This window comes from Anabrus simplex, chromosome 1, assembly GCF_040414725.1.
Source record: "Anabrus simplex isolate iqAnaSimp1 chromosome 1, ASM4041472v1, whole genome shotgun sequence".
NCBI classification, from domain to species: Eukaryota; Metazoa; Arthropoda; class Insecta; order Orthoptera; family Tettigoniidae; genus Anabrus; species Anabrus simplex.
This window is the reverse complement of record NC_090265.1, coordinates 1,498,763,209-1,498,784,193: the sequence shown is the minus strand read 5'-3', so window position 1 is coordinate 1,498,784,193 and position 20,985 is coordinate 1,498,763,209. Positions and strand designations below refer to the sequence as shown.

The 20,985-nt window shown below is 38.3% G+C and overlaps 2 protein-coding genes across 4 annotated transcripts in view; both read left to right on the top strand.

The window, feature by feature from the left end:
* The window catches only part of LOC136861351 (uncharacterized), a 266,754-nt gene extending 254,498 nt beyond the window's left edge, over window positions 1-12,256 (top strand). Inside the window, exons 7-8 of the mRNA XM_068226128.1 lie at window positions 11,476-12,063; window positions 12,249-12,256. Coding sequence (XP_068082229.1) covers window positions 11,476-12,063; window positions 12,249-12,256 — 596 coding nt within the window. The remainder of the gene's footprint in view (window positions 1-11,475; window positions 12,064-12,248) is intronic.
* Window positions 12,257-12,262: 6 nt separating this feature from the next.
* LOC136858445 (titin homolog) overlaps window positions 12,263-20,985 on the top strand; it is a 415,865-nt gene continuing 407,142 nt past the window's right edge. For all 3 annotated transcript variants that reach the window (XM_067137993.2, XM_067137992.2, XM_068225556.1), the window contains exon 1: window positions 12,263-13,082. In XM_067137993.2, the coding sequence (XP_066994094.2) occupies window positions 12,444-13,082 (639 nt within the window). In that variant the 5' untranslated portion in view covers window positions 12,263-12,443. The remainder of the gene's footprint in view (window positions 13,083-20,985) is intronic.

The following is a 20,985-nucleotide window of genomic DNA, read 5'->3' as shown; positions in this document are numbered from 1 at the left end:
GCGTAGGCTGCATCTCCCTTCACGTTGTGTTAAACTTACTAGGGCATCCTGTTCATCGTTTATTTATCACAGTTGAAGTGTTTTTGAACCTGTGAATAATACCTTCTATTGTTGACCTTGGTATTCCTGTCTTCTCAGCAATTTTTCGTTGCAAATGTCCTTTATAGAGTTCAACAAATCGCTCCCGTTCAACGAGTGTTTTCCCTTGTCTTACCCATTCTAGCTCTGAACGTAATGTTTACGTATTGCATGATCAGCATATACTGCTCGCAAGAACCCTGACTCATGTATTTTCCCATGTTATGATGTTAGACATCACAGATAACAGCGGACGAATACTTTTGCAGTACCCTTTGTTACACTACGTTTGTACATTAACGGATTATTAACAGAAATTGAGTTATACATAGTACAGTAGAAGTCCTCTATAGTGAGTACGGCATATAACGAGAACTCTATTATAGCGACGACTTTTTTCTGTCCCTTCGAAATTCCTATATTAAACTGTGTATTGTCCTTTGGTTACAGCGAGCGCCCTATCACTGGCGCATCCGTTATTACGAGTGATTTTTTCCGTTACCGATATTTATGCACCCCAGCGATGATACTGCATGCGATCGATTACCTTCGGCATAGTTTCCTCGCTATGTTCACTAGCGATTTCTCTCGTCGACATTCGAAGGCGATGTCGGAGTTGATTAGTAATATCCGTCAACAGCTGTTCTGTAAAGAAAATTCAAAATCAAAGAGAACATATTTTCGTAATAAATGCGTGAATAACGTGTCCGATAACGGTTGTTAACTCGTTAAAAATTAAGGCTGACTAAACGACCGCTTGATTTTGAGGCAACATACTGCAATTAAGTAGAATGGGATACACCTAGAGATATGGCAGAGTGCTTAATTGATTTCAGAGGTTAGTGTATATTTTGTCACGTCTGGTTAAATTATGGAAAGGCTATTATGAAAATTTATAGCGAAAGGTATAATTTCTCTACTGGCGCTTGAAGTGTGTTTTCATCATACGTATAGTACGGTTAAGTTAGGATACGTGATGCTGTTTGAATATGAAAACTGAAACGTTTGCAACAAAATGCGATCGACCATCTTTGGTACGGGATAGTTTTCTCACTTTGTACATTTGCGAGCTCTCTTGTTGACATTCAAAGGCGATGTTGGAGTTGATTAGTAATACACATCAACTGCTGTTCTCTAAAGAAAATTCAAAATGAAAGAGGATAACACGTTTTTGTAATAAATGCGTAAATAACCTGGTCGATAGCAGTTGTTAACTCATTAAAAATAAAGACTGAAGTAAACGATATCTTAATTTTAATGTTATTTATGGAAATTAAGTAAGAATGTGATACACCTCAAGATATGGCAGAGTACATCACTGATTTCAGAGGATATTTCATATCTTCTCGCGTCTAGTTACGGTTATTTACATGCATTTCAAATATGTTTTCATGATAGGCTACATATTACAAGTTGTCCATTTCATGACCGTATCGATGTTTAATCAAGAAGTAAGTATAAATAACCACCTAATCGATACTTTATTAATGCCTCAGGCAAAATTGAATAAAATTAAAACTTACAGGACATGTTTCGACCACTTAGTGGTCCTCTTCAGCTGTATAAATAAAGAACTGAAAAGAAAAACATTGACAATAAGCACAAATAAATGTCAATGTTTTTCTTTTCAGTTCTTTATTTATACAGCTGAAGAGGACCACTAAGTGGTCGAAACATGTCCTGTAAGTTTTAATTTTATTCAATTTTGCCTGAGGCATTAATAAAGTATCGATTAGGTGGTTATTTATACTTACTTCTTGATAGGCTACATATACGGTTAGGTTAGGTGACGCTATTTGTAGAAGAAAGCTGAGGTGTTTGCCACAGAAATCTCTGGAGTGATGCCGTATTTCTCCAAATCCAAGACGTTTTTTCCTCAGAATCTCATGCGAAAGCTCAAGGGTTGTTGCATTTGCGGCCTAACATGGATCCCACTGGCAAGTACTGTGGTAACCACGCTGTTTCTTTCACCCGCGCACAGAACTCGTTGACAATAAACAACCGCCTCTTTACTACACATCGCTAGCCGCGACAACCGGTTGTAAAGTGCCTGTGTGTTTCTCAAATCTGCAGAATGGTATCAAAACATGCGACCCTTCGAATTCTTAGAAAAGACATGGCTACTCAGTGGCAGAGTCATAACGCGTCTATTGTACTTGATGCTTAGTAAAATTAATTTTTAAAGAGAGCAGGAATATTTTCGTGATGGATAGTCGTATTTTAAAGATACGTGGAAAAGGTATTGCCCGAAAATTTTCAACAGGTTCTAGTCGATATTATGATGCTAATTTTAAGTTAATGTTTATTAAACACTCGGAAATGTAGAATAATTGTGCAGCCGCAAGAAAATACGGCTTAGGCCTAACTAAAGCCAATATTTGGCGTTAGTGTGAAGACAAAAAGCTTTAAAAAAATTTGTACTGTACAAAAATGCATTCAGTGGTACGCAACAAGGACGCTTTAAAGAAGTCGAAGATGAAATTGTGAGGTATGTGCATGAAAAACACAAGGGCGGAATGCCCATACTGTGGCGCAATAAACTCGTTCGTTGACTTTCAACGTTCGCGATTAGGTCTATACATCGCTAGCCGCTGATTTTGGCCGAACCTGACAAGCGAGACGTGCATGTAGCGGTAGCCGGTTATATCTGATGCTGCGTAAAAGTAACAGTTTTATAGCAGCAAGAATAATTTCCTGATGGATCGTGGTATTATAGAGGTGCATGGAATAGATATTGCCGGAAAATTTTCAACGTGTTCTCTTCGGTATTATGATGCCAATGTTAAGTTAATGGTCCTTAAACCCGTGGGAATAAAGAACAATTGTGCAGCCGCAAAAAAGAAAAAGAAATACGGCATGACGAAAGTCAATGTTTGGCGTCTAAAAATAGTCTAAAAATGCGTAGGCGTACTGTACAGCAAGGCATTCATATGATTTTACAAACTTCTTTTTGAGCATGAATTAAATTTTTTGAAGGAAAAAGTGGGGTTCATCTTAGATTCGGAGAAATACGGTACTATAATTTTTTCGGATGAAATTAAACATACACTTTCACGTAGTATCAGATTACGAAAAATAACGAACAAGTAAGCCGTAGTCTGGATATCATCTGCGGAAACGCAAATTTTGAACAAACTGATTGCCGTTTCATACCGATTTCAAAGTGCATGAAGGGTTTTCCGACTTTTAGACAAAAATCGGATATAACTACAATCCGTTATAGCGAGTAAATTTTTCGCTGTTATGCATTCTCGCAATAACAGACTTCTACTATATATTATGAATACCATTATATTCTACCTTCATGTTACTTTGCTAGATACTGGATCCCGTTTTACCAAAGTGTTTATCAAACTAGCTGGTGGACGGATACTTTTCCGACTATCTGTAGATGCAAGTGTATTTTACAATAATCTGTGCTTGCCTGCGGATGTTAAGAGTATAACAAAACTTACAAGTGCAACAAACGGAGCAATCTGTGCACTGTTACACACAAGAAATAGTGACTTGGAAGGATTAGCTGGGTTTGTAACGCAGGGTTTTACACTACCAACAAGTTCCGATTCATGCTGCGGTTATCTGTTATCAAGCATACTACACGAACTGAAGCTCATCTATGTGGTTAAATATCAATGTTTAGAGTCAGTAGCAGAGTCGTGCACGGTGGCCCAGCCCATGAGCTGCTTCGGCAGTAGACGGCAATGGGCTTTGAAAGGCTTGAACATAAGAAGCCCGCGACGTCATCGCACGGGTTGAGCTGGGCAGCGTATATGGTGAGCCAAGGACAGCGCTGTGTTAGTGTTATGGGCTGACTGCTTCAATGTGTGCAATGTGTTGCGTGTCAGCGGAGTGCTGTAACAATTTGACGACTACCAATAAATAATATATAAATTGAATAAACGGTGACTGAAATAAGTGTAAATGACAAGACAGTGGGCGCCACCTGTAAAACAATTACAGGAATATATAACTATGTAGAGCAATGAGTAACTCCCTCTCCCAAGGCGACGGTTATCAGGCTGACGAAGCTCCAGACTTACTTTATAACCTTACCTGTTTACCCCTGAAATTAGATTTGGGTAGCAAGCCAGGTTCATCCATACTCTACTGATAAAAGATTCACTGCAAGTTTCCTTCCATGACTTTACTCCCAAAATAAATAAAATATATAAATTACCTCAATGAGACCAACACCTGTTCGCCGTTAACACAGGGAAACTTTACAGACCACTAAAAACCACATACAAAAATAAATGATTTGACGAGACCAACTCGTGTTTGCCGCTTACACGGTCTAATTACAAACATCTACAAACCACCAACATGAAGAAAGAAACATCACTTTACGAGACCAACTCGTGTTTGCCGTTTATGAAGGCAAATTACAAACGTCTACAAACCACCAACATGAAGAAAGAAACATCACTTTACGAGACCAACTCGTGTTTGCCGTTTACAAGGCACATTAAAAAAAAAATTTAAAAACATAAAAAAATTATATAAAAAAACACCAATTTAAAAAATCACTTAACGAGACCAACTCGTGTTTGCCGCTTACAAGGTCTAATTACAAACATCTACAAACCACCAACATGAAGAAAGAAACATCACGTTACGAGATCAACTCGTGTTTGCCGTTTACAAGGCAAATTACAAACCACTAAAAACACCAATTTAAAAAAAATCACATAACGAGACCAACTCGTGTTTGCCGCTTATAAAGGCAAAGTACAAACATCTTCAAACCACCATAAAATTATTTTCACTATTTACATTTATCATACCTTCAGGTAAGAGTCGCACTGCACTCTGCTGTTGCAGAAGAAAAGCCTAATCTGGTAGAGAAAAGTACGACGACTTTCTCTACACTTCATCAACGTCTTGAGTTATTCTCGAGTGCCGCACAGGTTGGTGTAACGCCTCAGGTTTCTGCAACTGAAAGTGGATACTCGGCCAACGATTTCCTCTACCAAGAATCAGCTCTGTGCTCAAACACACATCCACTACCGAATCTTGATTCTGTACGCATCACCACATCCACTGTACATAATCTCGTCGAAGAATTGTAGTCCAACTATTATACAGAGTTGGTAGCGTCTTTGACCTAACAGCCACCAGAAACTCATTAGCATCAGCAACATATAGCGTGCTTACTCCGAAAACGATACTCAAGAACAATACAATATTGCCTTGGACTATGCGCAAAGTAACTCCCGCGCGCCGGTCCGAGTGAGAAACACACAGGATCAGAGACAGAAACACAATCGGAAACAGCATTGAATGACTTGCCGCACACGCGTACCTGCTTATATAGGCTTGCTACACGTGGCTAAAGCGTCCTGGGAAGTTTACTGCTAGCAACGCTCTCATAGGCACTTCTTGACGCATCACTCAGTCAACCCAACCTCGCTTAAAACAAAGCCCTCGTATTGGCTATCGTGCGTCTGATGTGACTACGAACGTCCACTCACGTACATCCACATTGATCCACTCCAGTTCTTCAGCCTATAAAACCTGCCGTACCCCTTGTTTCCAAGCCACTTGTCGCAACACATTCAACAGACCTCAACCGTCCTTCCCGATATAGTCGCAGTTTTTCCGGTTGCACAATCCTTACGGCTAGGCCATATTTACAGACTCTTACCCAAACGGAAATTTATACAAAATATAATGATGCACATATGCAATATTCCCTAACTGCACATTCTTCTTATAATATTACGTTTTTACATTCTCAATAAACAAAATTACATGATTTTAACATTACAAACTATATACGAAAATTTCCTAACCTAAAAATTCGGGGATCGTACATACGTACGGTTACAGTGCGTTGCATTATGATCAAGTGAAGACGATCATATTTGCTGCGGTTTTCTATTTGACTTCCTCGTCTATCCCATTTTCGGAAATGAATGCAGACTGTGGTTTCAAAAGAAACGTGAATTAAAGGAAAACTAGAAATCGGACAATACAAGACTCCTGAACCGGGTCTGAACATCAAAAGCCGTACTGGGTTGGTGTTCAAGCCATTAGTTGACAGTGATGGGAAAGAAGTTCATTTTGTGTACTGAACAATTTAAACAAGGCGTGTATGAACGATGAACGTTCTATTCTTTCCGGGTCATCAAACTTCGCAACTATGGCACAGTCTGCCAAAGTAACGAAGTTTGCTTCATGGGCTGACGTTAAAGAAGGTTCTATCCCAACAGATGACCTGGAAAGATATTTAAACCAATATTGGGCAGTGGAAGAATATATAGCATCCTATTGGAGCATAAATGGACAAAACGATCCAAAACTTCACCAGATCACCAAGAAAGTGCTGTGTGTGAAGCGCCAAGTTCGCTTTCAGAGAGAAATTTCAGTTCGGTGGGCTTCATTCTCAACACATGGTGGTCTCTTCTGCACCCAGACAATGTTGATGCTTTTCTTTTTATTATAGTAACTCCACTTTCATTAATCGATGACCAATAAACTACCCACATCAAGTATGTAAAAGCCGTGGTGGTTTTCTTATATCATTTTAGTTTGTATTTTAATTCATTTTGAGTTAAACGTGAGAAAGGCCTCTTGAATATGCAACCCCTGTGTGTGGTGGCAGTAGATTAACAGCCATGGTATCCCCTGAGTATTGTAGGAGGCGACTAAAAGGGGCCCAATTGACTCTTAAATTCGGAGTGTGAATTGTCTACCATGGGGCGCGTAGCTGAGTCCTGGCATTGCTCCCACTTACTTGTGCCAGGCTCCTCACTTTTATCTATCCTGTCCGACCTCCCTTAGTCAACACTTGTTCGTTACGGACCCCGATGGTATTAGGGCATCCGAGGCCTAGGAAGTCTTTCATTTTCATGCTCTTCTTTGCCCTTGCCTTTCTTTGGCCGATATCTTCATTTCTCTATCCCTTCCATTTTTTCTCTCTGATTAGCGTTAATAAAGAATGGTTGTCCAATTGTATGTACCCTTAAAACTATCACCACCACCACCTCAAATATGCTTTGTGTTATTTAGATTAATTTGCAGTTAAGTTGATGCCAATTGCAGACGAATATTAGAGTTTCTAATGAAGTGTTTATTTATTATTATTATTTCAGCGCAGGGGAGATCTTTATCATTTTATTACAAACTGCGATAAGTGAACATTAAAATTTGTCATTAGCATACAGGAATTCATATAGCGAATGATCCGAATAGAAGTGTGAAATGAACATTTCGTTGTAAGCTGTGCACGCATTACTGCGAGAAAGTAGTCAATGTAGACTGACTACACAGCCCGCCTAGTGCGCTGGGGTGAGTGGGACCAGTGCTGTGGGCCAGTAAGCTCAGAGGACAAAACTGCGCGGGCTGGGCATGCCGGAGTCCAGGGGTTTTCGAGTGCTGCGCGGTGGGCCGCACTACAGGACTCTGGTCAAGAGAGTTTTTGACTTATGCTCTTTAATGGGTAAAAACCTATTATACGGTATCTTTAGTGTTTGAAATTTACCATCATTGTGAGAAGTGCTGCTATGCCATATGTCAACATTATGTCCGGCTCCATGGCTAAATGGTTAGTGTGCTGGCCTTTGGTCACACGGGTTCCGGGTTCGATTCCCGGCAGGGTCAGGAATTTTGAACCTTAATTGGTTAATTTCGCTGGCACGGGGGCTGGGTGTATGTGTCGTCTTCATCATCATTTTATCCTCATTACGACGCGCAGGTCGCCTATGGGCGTAAAATCGAAAGACCTGCATCTGGCGAGCCGAACTTGTCCTCGGACACTCCCGGCACTAAAAGCCATACGCCATTTCATTTTTTTTTTTGGTCAACATTATGTTAGCATTACCAGGGCTATTCATTGGGTTACATAATCATTTTGGATGTACTCGGACTGAGTGGCTCAGACGGTTAAGGCGGTGGCCTTCTGACCACAACTTGTCAGGTTCGATCCTGGCTCAGGCCAGTGGTATTTGAAGGTGCTCAAATACGTCAGTCTTGTGTCGGTAGATTTTCTGGCATGTAAAAGAACTCCTGCGGGACTACATTCCGGTACTTCGGCTTCTCCGAACACCATAAATAAGTAGTTAATGGGACATAAAGCCTTTCACAAATAGAATGGAACATTCCGGAAATTAATATAAGTGCCAGTAAAAACAATGTCTAATCCCCCAAGGTCAACCAGGCTTGCTTCAAATAAGAAAGATGACAGAATATTTCGAAGACCAGAGAAAACACACTATTCGATTCACAGACCACAATTTCACAGTGTTTAGTTTTAAAATCTTCATAATAAAAGGTAGAAATAAAGAAAAGGGGAAAGGACAAGGGAAAACACGAGAAAGAGAAAAATATGTTAGGAAGCGAAACAAGGAGGATGAAAATATAAGTAGGGATCAGGCTGCATAGTCCCAGTTGAAAATAATAACGTTGATTACACCACACGCAAAGTTCAAAGTCACTGATAAGGTTGGCAGTCCACCACTCCCCTCTTACACACTCGGAGAAGAAGTCTCAGAACGAAAATTTGTGCACCATAATAGTATTTTGACGTTGAGTCCTGAAGGGACTAGAGTTCAGAATCAAATAGTAGTAATGCCTCTCAAGGCAAGGAAAAAGCAAGTATTGAAAACACAATGTAAAACACTAGTCTGCTCACCCGGTCTGAAGAGGAAGAAGAAGAAGGTTAACAGCACACGGTCCAGCCGTGCGGAATGCAGGAGCTCCCACTGCCTATTACAAACACGAAGCACACCTGATCAGAGGTCGAAGGAAAGCGGCGAGTATATATACGCCAGGGAAGGAAAGTCTAGAAAATGCTGGAGACAGGTGACGTCAGGTGGTGGCGTGGGGAGAAGCGACAGCGCAAGCAGTAGTGAGGCAGACTAGCAAGCAGGCAGAGCAGTATAATGTGTAGCAGAACGGAGCGGAGAAGTATGCTCAAGGTAAGAAAAATGTTGAGATCGGGAGGTCGTAACAGTGTGTAGCGGTAGCCGGTTATATCTGACGCTGAGTAAAAGTAACAGGTTTATAGACAGCAAGAATAAATTTCTGGTGGATCGTCGTATTGTAGAGATGCATGGGATAGGTATTGCCAGCAAATTTTCAAGGGGTTCGCGTCGGTATTATGATGCGAATTTTAAGTTAATGGTCCTTAAACCCGCGGAAATAAATAATAATTGTGCAGCCGCAAAAAAATATGGCATGACGAAAGTTAATATTCGGCGTCTAAAAATAGTCTAAAAATGCGTAGGCCTACTGTACAACAAAGGCATTCATGTGATTTTACAAAGTACTTTTTGAGCCTGATTTAAATTTTTGAAGGAAAAAGTGGGGTTCATCTTGGTTTCGGAGAAATACGGTACTATATTCTTTTAGAATGAAATTAAGAATACACTTTCACGTCGTATCGGATTTCGAAAAATAGCAAACAAGTAAGCCATAGTGTGGATATCATCTGCGGAAACGCAAGTTTTGAACAAACTTATTGCCGTTTCATGCCGATTTTAATGTGCATGGTGGGTTTTCCGACTTTTATTAAAAAATCGGATATAACGACAATTCGTTATAGCGAGTAATTTTTTCGCTCTTATGAATTCTCGCTATAACAGACTTCTACTCTATTTAAGTGTGATAGTGTTCTTACCATGCTAGTGAAATTGCTTATTACAAGTTTCTTTCTCATTAATATTTAGTAATTTAGCATTATTCAGTTGGTAGTCTGTCTTTGTTTTCATGTTCAGAATTTAGTTGTGTCTTTTAAATGAAATTTTTCATATGCTTTTACTTAAAATTTCAAGTTTATGTCTTGTAGTTACCAACCAGTGCAAAATTGATATTTACTTCACTCACCACTTGGGGGTTTAACTACGAAACTTCAACTTTCATTCACAGTTTGCCCAATCTTATCATAAAAAAGCTTTTCCATGTTTGATAACATTTAAATAATTAGGCCTAACACTATTGTTATCGCTTTATATCCAGAGCTATGATCACTGCTTATACTGCTTAGCCTGAATGTTCATTCACAAATCGTCCAATTATTTTTACCCGAGTTGCATAAAGGCATGCTATAATTAGGCCTTTCAAACTAGTGTCGTTGCCACCGACTTAATAACTGCTTGCACTTAAACCTGAATTTACATCCACGTTAGTTCAATCTCATTACCACACAGAATATTTAATAATATTAAAGAGTCCTTCGGTGAAGGGGAAACATTTGATAATTACTTATTTCAACAATATTGTACACTATCTTAGTTTTAATTCTTGTACATAAGAAAGAAAACTTCTTGGTATGGGTTGCTGGGTCCCTGGCAAATATAAAGTAAGGATCACTATTCTCTGCTACTTCAAGTATCCTAAAACATTTTTCTACAATTCCAAACAAGTTGTAAACTGATTTTAAGTAGTTGATTTTTATATGAATTTGAACAATGGACAGCATTTAATAGGGTGAGAATGAGTAAGCAAACTGATTTTAATCATAGATGTTTATTATAAAATCAACTGATTTAAATCGTGATTTAAGTCATTGCACCCTGTGTATGATTTTAGCTAACTGCTTACATTTCCCTTTCTGTTATTGTGTGGGCAAGTGTTACATACCTGCTGATCAACTTCTCTGGTATACTGCAGTACTTAGGATGGATTTTAACCTGCCTGAGACTAAGGACTTGACCTTGCGTGTTAGGTCTGGAGTAGTAGGTCTTGGATTTATTTAGTCTTTCTTTTTGGAATTCATACCATGTGAGTCTTTCCCATTTTATTCAACACTGAGTTGATTCCTTTCATTGACACAACAAAATTCCGCTTCTTGCACATTTCAGTAATAGCAGAATAACTACACTTTGCATCCGTAAGTTCAGTAAAGTAGCCGTCCCAAAACGATTCAGTTTTCTTAGGCATTATGTAAGCAACATAGCTGCAACTGCTGTGAAGACCAAACAGAAGTTTTGTTTGCCTCCGGGAACCCTGACCTTGGCATTCACACAGCAGTGCTACAATCTCAATCCAGACACATTACTATTGGAAACAACTATTTGTAAATCTACAAATCTGCTATGAATAGTAGTATATATCTTTTTACCCATTATATTAAGTGTTTATATTTTAGTAGTGGAGATTTCTTTAACCGCGCAGTTAGGGGCGCACGGCTGTGAGCTTGCATCCGGGAGATAGTGGATTCGAATCCCACTGTTGGCAGCCCTGAAGATGGTTTTTCGTGGTTTCCCATTTTCACACCAGGCAAATGCTGGGACTATACCTTATTTAAGGCCATGACCGCTTCCTTCCAACTCCTAGGCCTTTCTTATCCCATCGTCGGCACAAGACCTATCTGTGTCGATGCGACGTAAAGCCAGTAGCAAAAAAAGATACTTCTTTACAATTTCATTTATTGTGTTATGTTTTGTTGTGTTGTAGGAGAACCAGAGAGCTTCACCTGGCAGGAAATGCTTTGGAATAGCATCAATATGTCTCCAGATACTGATGGTGAAAGGGTATATTCTGCTGATGCTGAAACTGATGGTGAAGAAAGTATTATTGGAAATAAAACACAATCAGATACTGATCAGAGTGTTTTCCATTCACCTTTGCCAAGATCAAAAATGCCTCAGCTGTCTGTATCCCATACTGGTCGTAATCCATTAATATATGACAGCCCATCATCTGATGAACTTTCAAGTGTTCGTAAAAGGAAACTTGCAAGTCAGAAAAATAAGCCTTTAACAAATGACAGCAAAAATATGACAAACCTTGAAGAAACTCCTAAAAGTTTTAGTAGAAGACGATATTATAGAAATTTGTCTTTTTATGCCTCACTTTCTCAGCCTATTGAACAGAGAAGCAAGTTACTGGATGCTTCACCACATCAGACACCAGACATTTGTACTGATGGATGCTTTAGAAGTGGAGTGAATTGCTGTTCTACTCCGTTTGTGGCACTTGAGAATATTCACCCAACATCTAACGATAAACAAACACAAGGACATATTATATCTCCCACCCATGGTATAGTTACTGCAGAAACATCAGATCTCATGGAAATTTCTCTGAAAGAGAATCATCCAGAGTCACAAAATAAAAATTCAAGGTGCGCTGCTCAGTCACAGAGAGAGATTGATTTATCTTTTGCAACACCATTACATACTTCACATGAATACAGTGTTCAGAAAATATCTGACTCTCTTTCACAGCAAGCTAACAAAAGTAACATCTCAGAAAAGTTACGTAGTAATAATAATAGTCGTCTTACCCATGGTTCAAAACATAGTCTAATCAATGCTGTAAAGCATAATCGAAGTATCCACAACTATACGCTGCGTTCTAAGTTTAGAGAAAAGGTAGATTGTAGCTTGGAAAGTAGTGATCAGTTCGTGTCTTGCGGTGAAATGGACAGTGTGGATAATGCAGAAATCTTCCAGAAACAATCTTCAACCTTAGTGCCATCTCAAAATGTTCAAAACAGGTCAAAGAAAGAGAATTCATTTGTGTCACACCCCAGCGTGACCCAAAGCTCCAGAGACTTGCAAATACCACAGATTTCTCAATCAGCCGGTGAAAAGATGCAAAAATCATTTCATAAAGAAAAAGTAGGTGAGATACTTGCTACTGGAAGTGATGTCTCCAAGAATCCTGGTGATCAACCCTGTAATGCAGTTTCTTGTTCACCAAGGAAATCTAATCCTGGTAGTTTAAATCATAATGAAGAATCTCATCAGTCAGTACTTTCATCAAATCAACAAGAAGTGGAGTCAAAGTTGGCACATTTAAGTATAAATACACCAAAAGTAAATACATCAAATATAAAAGACACTACTGGTAAACACTACGTGGTTGACTCTTGTAGAGAAGAATCAATTATTAATTTAGAAGATGTTACTCATATAAGTGAATGCCTGAAGAATTTGAACACAAATGATGGAGGTCGTTACCCTGCAGTGAAAATACCTGAAGCTGAATTCAAAATTCCTCAAGCACTTAGTCCGTTAGTGATGGTTGAGAAATATGAAGGTCGTTTGCAAACTCAGGTAATAAAAATGAATCAGTTTTGTTTTTCTTTTCTGTTAGTATGGATACACAGCAAATCATTTCATACCTATTTTTTTCTAATTTTTGTTTTGAATTTTGAAATTTTAAAGTTTATGCACCTAATAGTGTGTATTAATTTTCATAAATAATGCAGAAATGATCATGTCCATGTGATAGATTTCAAACCAATGAATAAAATGGAGCTCAATGGCGCAGTTATTCTTTTATCAGTACTGGTATATATTGTAGGTATTATAGGTATTGTAGAGTTCGATCACTCATTTTATCAATTGCTCTATTCACTGGTACCTGCTTCACAGATATTCTTTACAAGATGCACATATATGAAGATGGCAGTTTCCCACTTTGATCTGACAGCTCTGGACCTTCTGGACCTTCTTGAAAAAATGACACAGGAGAAAACTTGATATTTAATAGTAAATTGTTAATATCACTGAAACTGAAGGAGGAAATTAGAAATACTGAAGCAGCAAGGAGGTTGGATTAGGATGTTTCATACATACATACATACATACATACATACATACATACATACAAGTAACCTAAAGGTTGTTTACAGGCTGAAGATGCCCAAAATACTGGGTGAAACATGTACCTGACCAAATAAGTCTACATAAAATCATGTAGAGAATAACCACATTAAACGTGGAAAGTATTGAGTAGGTGGTTTTTTATTAAATTATCCTTGATATCTATGCCTACATACATACATACATACATACATACATACATACATACATACATACATACATACATACATACATACATACATTACCTACTGACATCAATTTAGTCTTCGAAAGGCTAATTTTCGTGCCATACTCATTGCACCTATTTTCAAGTTCCAAGATATTAGACTGCAGCCTTTCTGCACAATCTGCCATTAAGACCAAGTCGTCAGCATAGGCTAGACTGCTTACTACATTTCCACCTAACTGAATCCCTCCCTGCCATTTTATACCTTCCAGCAGATAATCCATGTAAACTACGAACAGCAAAGGTGAAAGTTTACAGCCTTGTCTAACTCCTGTAAGTACCCTGAACCAAGAACTCACTCTACCATCAATTCTCACTGAAGCCCAATTGTCAACACAAATTATCCTTTGATTGATTTTAATAATCTGTCTTTAATTCCCTAGTCCCCCAGTATGGCAAACATCTTTTCCCTCGGTACCCTGTCATATGCTTTCTCTAGATCTACGAAACATAAACACAACTGCCTATTCCTCTCGTAGCATTTTTCAATTACCTGGCGCATACTGAAAATCTGTGGTCTGAAACCACACTGGTTTTCATCCAACTTCCTCTCAACAACTGATTGCACCCTCCGTTCCAAAATGCCAGTGAATACTTTGCCTGGTATACTAATCAATGAGATACCTCGATAGATCAGTTAATTCAAAATCTTGCCTAATTCGAAGCAGCTCTCGGTCCCGGAAACATGAGGTACAGTTTTGCATGTTATTTAAATCGTTAGTTCGAAAGACGGATAATTCGTAATTCAAAGAACAATGACGGTCCCTTGACCAAAATTCAGACTTTTAATTCGAAACTGCCTTTACATTTTGAAAAGAATAGTATTTTTTTAAAGTAATTTAAATTCAAAATTTCTGTGCGTCATGAAAGAACGTTTCTTCCGGAACGTGCGGGGGTAACTTTGCGCACTTTTACCCACTTTGGCGTGTCTACAGTGTGCTTCATATCTTCTATTGTTCGAGCGGAATTGTAATTATTTTGTATTCGGCGTTTTAAGGAACGCCACAATATCACGTAGCAGGCAGTGTGCGTGAACACTGGCGATGCCGACAGTTGGCAAAAAAAGCGTGGCTTATAGCCTATAATCAATTCATATGCACCAAACAATATTGTCAATGACGATGAAACTGTACTGTTTGTTTCTTTTATTTTTTTAAATGCCTAGGCCAAACGGATTTATGGTTTTAAAGGAGAGAATTGCCAGCTGGGAAATGTATTGTGTTGCTATGCAGTGCACACGGGAGCGAGAGACTTCCTTCCCCTGTCATAGGAAAGTTTGAAAAGCCACGATGTTTTGAGGGCGTCGGGCACTTTCTATGCAAGTAGAAGGTATCTAAAAATGCAAACAGTAGAGTAATCCATAAGATAAAGCATTTGCAGAGGGGAGCCAGCATCATTTTTCCTCTTTGAATTGTGTTTTTCTTCCTTTCAATGCGTGAGGTTATGTTAGCCATTGTTTTATTGAAGTGCATTATTTGAATAATGTAAATGTACCTTGTTGGATACATTTCTGAAATAGTGTTTTTCATGGCATTTGAAAAGTTTAAACTGATAATCAAGGTGATTGCATGCATTAATGGGTTAATGCATTAATTTGCTGTTGTAATGTGGACGGAAGCCAGAGGCATTCTGCCCTCGTCATAGGAAAGTTTGATAAGCCGCAATGTTTTAAGGGCATTGGGTACTTTCCGTGCAAGCACAAGGCATCTAAAATGCATACAGTACAGTAATCCAATGATAAAGCACTTCACTTGCACAGGGGAGCCAGTATAGATTTCTCCTCGTCTTTGAATCAGGTTTTCTTTCTGTTGATTTCATTCCGTGAGGTTATGTTTGCCGGTGAACTATCCAAGTGCATTGTTTTAATACTGTAAATCAATGTTAATTGCATGCAGTAACGGGTCTTAGAATATATTGTGACGCCACAAGGGTTGGCATTTCTTAATTATGTGTTGGCGGTTAATTTGAAACCATGTAATTCAAAGTTGATTTTTTGTCCCGACTTCAAATTAATGAGGTTTTACTGTATTCTCTTTTTATTTTATTTTAAGAAAAGGGACATGTTTCGTTTCTTCTATTGTGACACATATTCAGCCCAAGCTATTATGGTAGAAACACATGATAATCTTAATACTAAGAACAATGACATATATTAAAATATTGAAGAGTCAAGGTGACTAAATCTGTCACATTTAAACACGGATTTTTAAAAACCACAGTTAGTGTAAGTCTTCAAACCAATTATTTGTATAATAAAAGTACCATTGAGTTGTAATATACAAAATGAGTTGAAAAGAGGGTCATGTCATGCTAAAATCAGAGTTCAAACCTGAAAAATGTCGATGTGATCTCATGTTGGAAGGCTTGAGTACGTGAATATCTGATCGAACAGGGCTCGTTTGTAGGTGGAATAACTCAGTTGAATTGTATTATATGACCGGATAAATCTTGCAAACCATATATTATTTGGTAAATCTAAAAAGACCGGGCGAGTTGGCCGTGCGGTTAGGAGCGCGACGCTGTGAGCTCGCATCCGGGAGATAGTGGGTTCAAACTCCACTGTTGGCAGCCCTGAAGATGGTTTTCCATGGTTTCCCATTTTCACACCAGGCAAATGCTGAGGCTGTACCTTAATTAAGGCCACAGCCGCTTCCTTCCCATTCCTAGGCCTTTCCTGTCCTATCGTCGCCATAAGACATATCTGTATCGGTGCCACGTTAAGCAACTAGCAAACAAAAAAACACTAAAAAGAAGAAAAAGGTAAGAGACTTGCATGAAATATTGAAATAAACAAAGTGTTTTTACGGCGTCCGAGTACTTACTTCTCCACCCTATTTGTCTCTCTCCCTTGTCCGGCCGGCTCGTGTATGGCTCCGTATGGGACTGTTGTCTGCTGTTAATTGTGAGCTAAGAGCAGCATGTTCCAGAGCAGGTGTGAGGGGAGTGGTAGTAGGGGGAGTCAGTAGAGGGGTACAGATAAATTAAAAGCGTTAGAATTGTTCGTATTAAAAAAAAAAAAGTTCTTTATAATTTCTTCAAGAAGGATGTTGTGAGTTTGGATAATTTTGTTTTGATTATTGTTGGGGTTAATTCTTTGATCAATGTTAATAAAAATATTTTCGTATATATTGAGAAGAGCACCTTTATTGGTTATTTTTTATGATGGAAAGATCTTGTTCAGTGTCGGAAAAAGAATGATTGTAGTCAAATGTGACTACTCATGGCTGAGAATTTACTGTATTTTTGGCATTGATGTGTTCTGAATAAGGAATAGAAAGCTGCGTCCTGTTTGCCCAATATAGCTTGTTTCCATTAGAATATAGCTGGCAGTATAGTGGCTACAATTCAAGTTATAGACTCCTGAATTAGAGAATTTAGACCTGGTATTGATTTTGTGATGATTGAAAAACAAAGTAGAATTACTGTATTATTAACGGTTTTAAAAGCTATGTTAAAGTTCTGTCTTTTAAAGAAATTTGTAATTTGATATATCTTATCATTATTGTAGGTAAATGTGATGTGATTCTCTCTCTCTCTCTCTCTCTTTTTTCGTTTTTTGCTCTCTTGTAAGCATGGCCACAGGCTTATTTTTTATTTTATTGACAATTTTGTCAATAAATTATTTATTGAAACCATTGAAACCAGCTAAACTATAGATTATGTTTGTTTCCTTTTTGTCCGGCCCATGGCAAAATGGTTAGCATGCTGGCCTTTGGTCACAGGGGTCCCAGGTTCGATTCCCGGCAGGGTCGGGAATTTTAACCATCATTGGTTAATTTTGCTGGCACGGGTGTTACTGTTCGCTCTTATATGCTTCACACTTGAGGAGACGAAAGTTAATAGCTGGGGACACATGACTATAAATATAAACTATATGTGGCTTGCCCGCAAATTGCCACGCAAATAGAATCAATTATCACTCCATGGTTTCCCATTTCTCTATGTAATGTTTGGGCGCCAGCGTTACAGGTTTAAACAAAACTGTACAGCAAAACTTATATTTAATGGCATAGAAATGAAATGAAACGAAACGAAACGAAATGGCGTATGGCTTTTAGTGCCGGGAGTGTCCGGGGAGATGTTCGGCTCGCCAGATGCAGGTCTTTTGATTTGACACCCGTAGGTGACCTGTGCGTCGTGATGAGGATGAAATGATGATGAAGACGACACATACACCCAGCCGCCGTGCCAGCGAAATTAACCAATTAAGGTTAAAATTCCCGACCCTGCCGGGAATCGAACCCGGGACCCCTGTGACCAAAGGCCAGCACGCTAACCATTTAGCCATGGAGCCGGACAGTGGCATAGAGACTTATACTTAAATCACAGGGGTAGGATTTTAAATAATTAACTATTAAGAATCGCTTTGAGAAGGAAAATTAACGCAATATCTGGTCAAATGAATTTATTAAACAAAAAAAGTAATGAGATGAGTCAGAAAAGTACCTTTTAGCTTAGAGGGAATTAATAATTTAACGTTACTGTAATTTACTGTTGCTTGCATTGTCTAATTGTGGCTCACCAATTGTAGCTTCCGTTGAGGTCATCTGTATTCCGTGGTTACTTGTTCCCTTTTCCTCATTTTAGACTGGCTCCATGGACATCCTTCATTCCTTCCTTCTGCGATATGGTTTGGGCTATCTGGACTAGCCCTCCCTAATTGCCTAGTCTTTAAATTAGACATTGGCCTTATGCTTGTGAAAATTGATCACCGTTGATCGTATGAGGAGAAAATTCAGTGTTGTGAATTTTTCCACGTTATCAGAAATCTTAATCCAACTTAGTTATTCTCCTCATATAATACAGACTTGTACCAAGTACCGTGGACTTGAACTAACGTAGTTTTACGTCCAGAATAATTATAGAATATCTCACCCTGATCCGACAACATCAGAGCAGCTACGTACTGTATCTCGAAGCGACAACTCACTGTCCTGAAAATAATTGTCTCAAAACGACCACTCACTGTTCCAAAATAATAAAGTAGTTGTGTGTTGAGGATTGCTCACGCAAGATAATATAGAGGAGCTCTCCCCACTCTTGATAACTGCTCTATGGCCAGTCTCTTTACAACGAAGCATCTGATTCGTAGGTCTCATATCATATCTTCCCTCTCTTCATTCTTCGCGATAACCAGTAGGCGTGTCGATGATATAGGCCTGTATCTTGGGCTACCCTCGCGCGCGGATAGCTGTATAATACTTCGCTCATGAGTTAAACCCCAGTGAGTCATCCGAAATTTCCAGCGTCAAGAATAACTTTTCTGTATACACAAGTATGAGATGAAATGACACAAACTCTGTCTCAACATATTTACCATATTTACATTACATAATGAATACCTATCTATAATTTAAATAATAAATGATGTTCTAATATACATGTAATATTATGGTTTCAAAAGCGTTCTTATTTACAATTGACTGTAGTTAAATTAACAGGTCTCAATGATTAATTGCCGATGGCGGATAATTTTGATATTGAGTGATATCACGTAATAGGACTGTACAATTACAATTAATATGGCTGGAGAAGCCTGGACGGTTATACGGGGGCTGGGTGAAGTGTTGTCTTCATCATCATTTCATCCTCATCACAACGCGCAGGTCGCCTACGGACGTCAAATCAAAAGACCTGCACTTGGCGAGCCGAACATGTCCTCGGACACTCTCGGCACTGATAGCCATACACCATTTCATTTCCTTCTTTAGATTGCTAGCCGATAAGGGGATACTGAAAGCTCTATGAATCAAACTAAAGAAAGTTGCCCGTTCTCTGGTGATATCTGTTTGTGTGGGTTTTCTGAAGATGTCGTAGGTAAGATACTCGTTAGTTCTAGTGACAGTTAAATCTAGGATATCCAATGACTTGTCAAATTCTGATTCTATTGTAAATTTTATAGAAGGATCTATTTGGTTCAAGTAATTAAGAATTGTTTGGCTATTAGATGCTTTCTGATCAATTATAGTAAAAGCATCGTCTACATAGCACGTCCAAAAGACAATTCCCTCTATTTTATTCAAGATCTTATTTTCTTCAAGATGGTCAAGATGCCCGAAGAGGGTGCTCCCATAGGGAGGTCTTCCTGTTGATAAATTATATTATTAAATGAGAAATAATTATTGGCAAGGACAAATTTCAAGATATAAACAAATTCATCTATTTCATATCTGCTTAAAGAGCTGTGATTGTATAAGTTGTTCTTAATTATGTTAATAGTTTTGTTGACAGGTATATTAGAATACATATTAGTTATGTCATAGCAATGTATTGTGTAATGGGGTTGTAGTATGAGATCTGAGGAATTTGGCAAAAATCAGCTGCGTTTTTGATTGGATTCTTATAAAAAAATCTATAGTGTTTCTTCAAAAAATCATGTATAAATTTGGATGTTTTGTAGGTGGGACTATTTCTGTATTAATAGTAGGTCTGATAGGAATACCATTTTTGTGGATTTTGGGCGAGGCTCTCGCTAGTGGGATACTTGGATTCATGCTAATTGGCTTCCGAGTTTCGTGTTCCCTCAAGATAAGAGATGTATTTTAGGATTTTTTAAAGTCCCTTTGGCCTTTTTTAGTAGGATCTTTTTTGATCTAAAGGAATGAGGTGTCTGAGAAAAAGTTTTCCATTTTTTTTCAATGTAGTGTTTTTTGTGCATAATGATCGTGGTATTCCCTTTGTCAGCTTTAGTAACTATTAGATTATTTTTCTTTAATTTTTGGTTTAGGGTTCTGTATAGCTTTTTATTTATTTATTATTTTTTAAATCTGGGGAGTGTTTGGGTTATATGAATTATGAGAAGTGGTTAGGTTGGGTAATTTTTTATGTATTTCATATCTAGTCTCTTCTTGTTTTTCTAGAGGTAATTTAGAAATAGCATGCTCAATTTCTGCTACTGTGGTTATTAAATTCTTTGATTTGTTTGAATGGGGCCAGTTAAACTTCAGACCTCTTTCCAATATATTAGTTTCAAAGTTATCAAAATGCAATTCTGTTAAATCTTTGACAGGTGGATGAAACTCATGTTCGTTACCCAAAACTTTATAGTCATTAACTTTTTGAAAGTAGTTACTGTTGGATTTTTTACTGTGTAAGAGTTGTTCTAGTTTCTTGTCTGGTGTATCT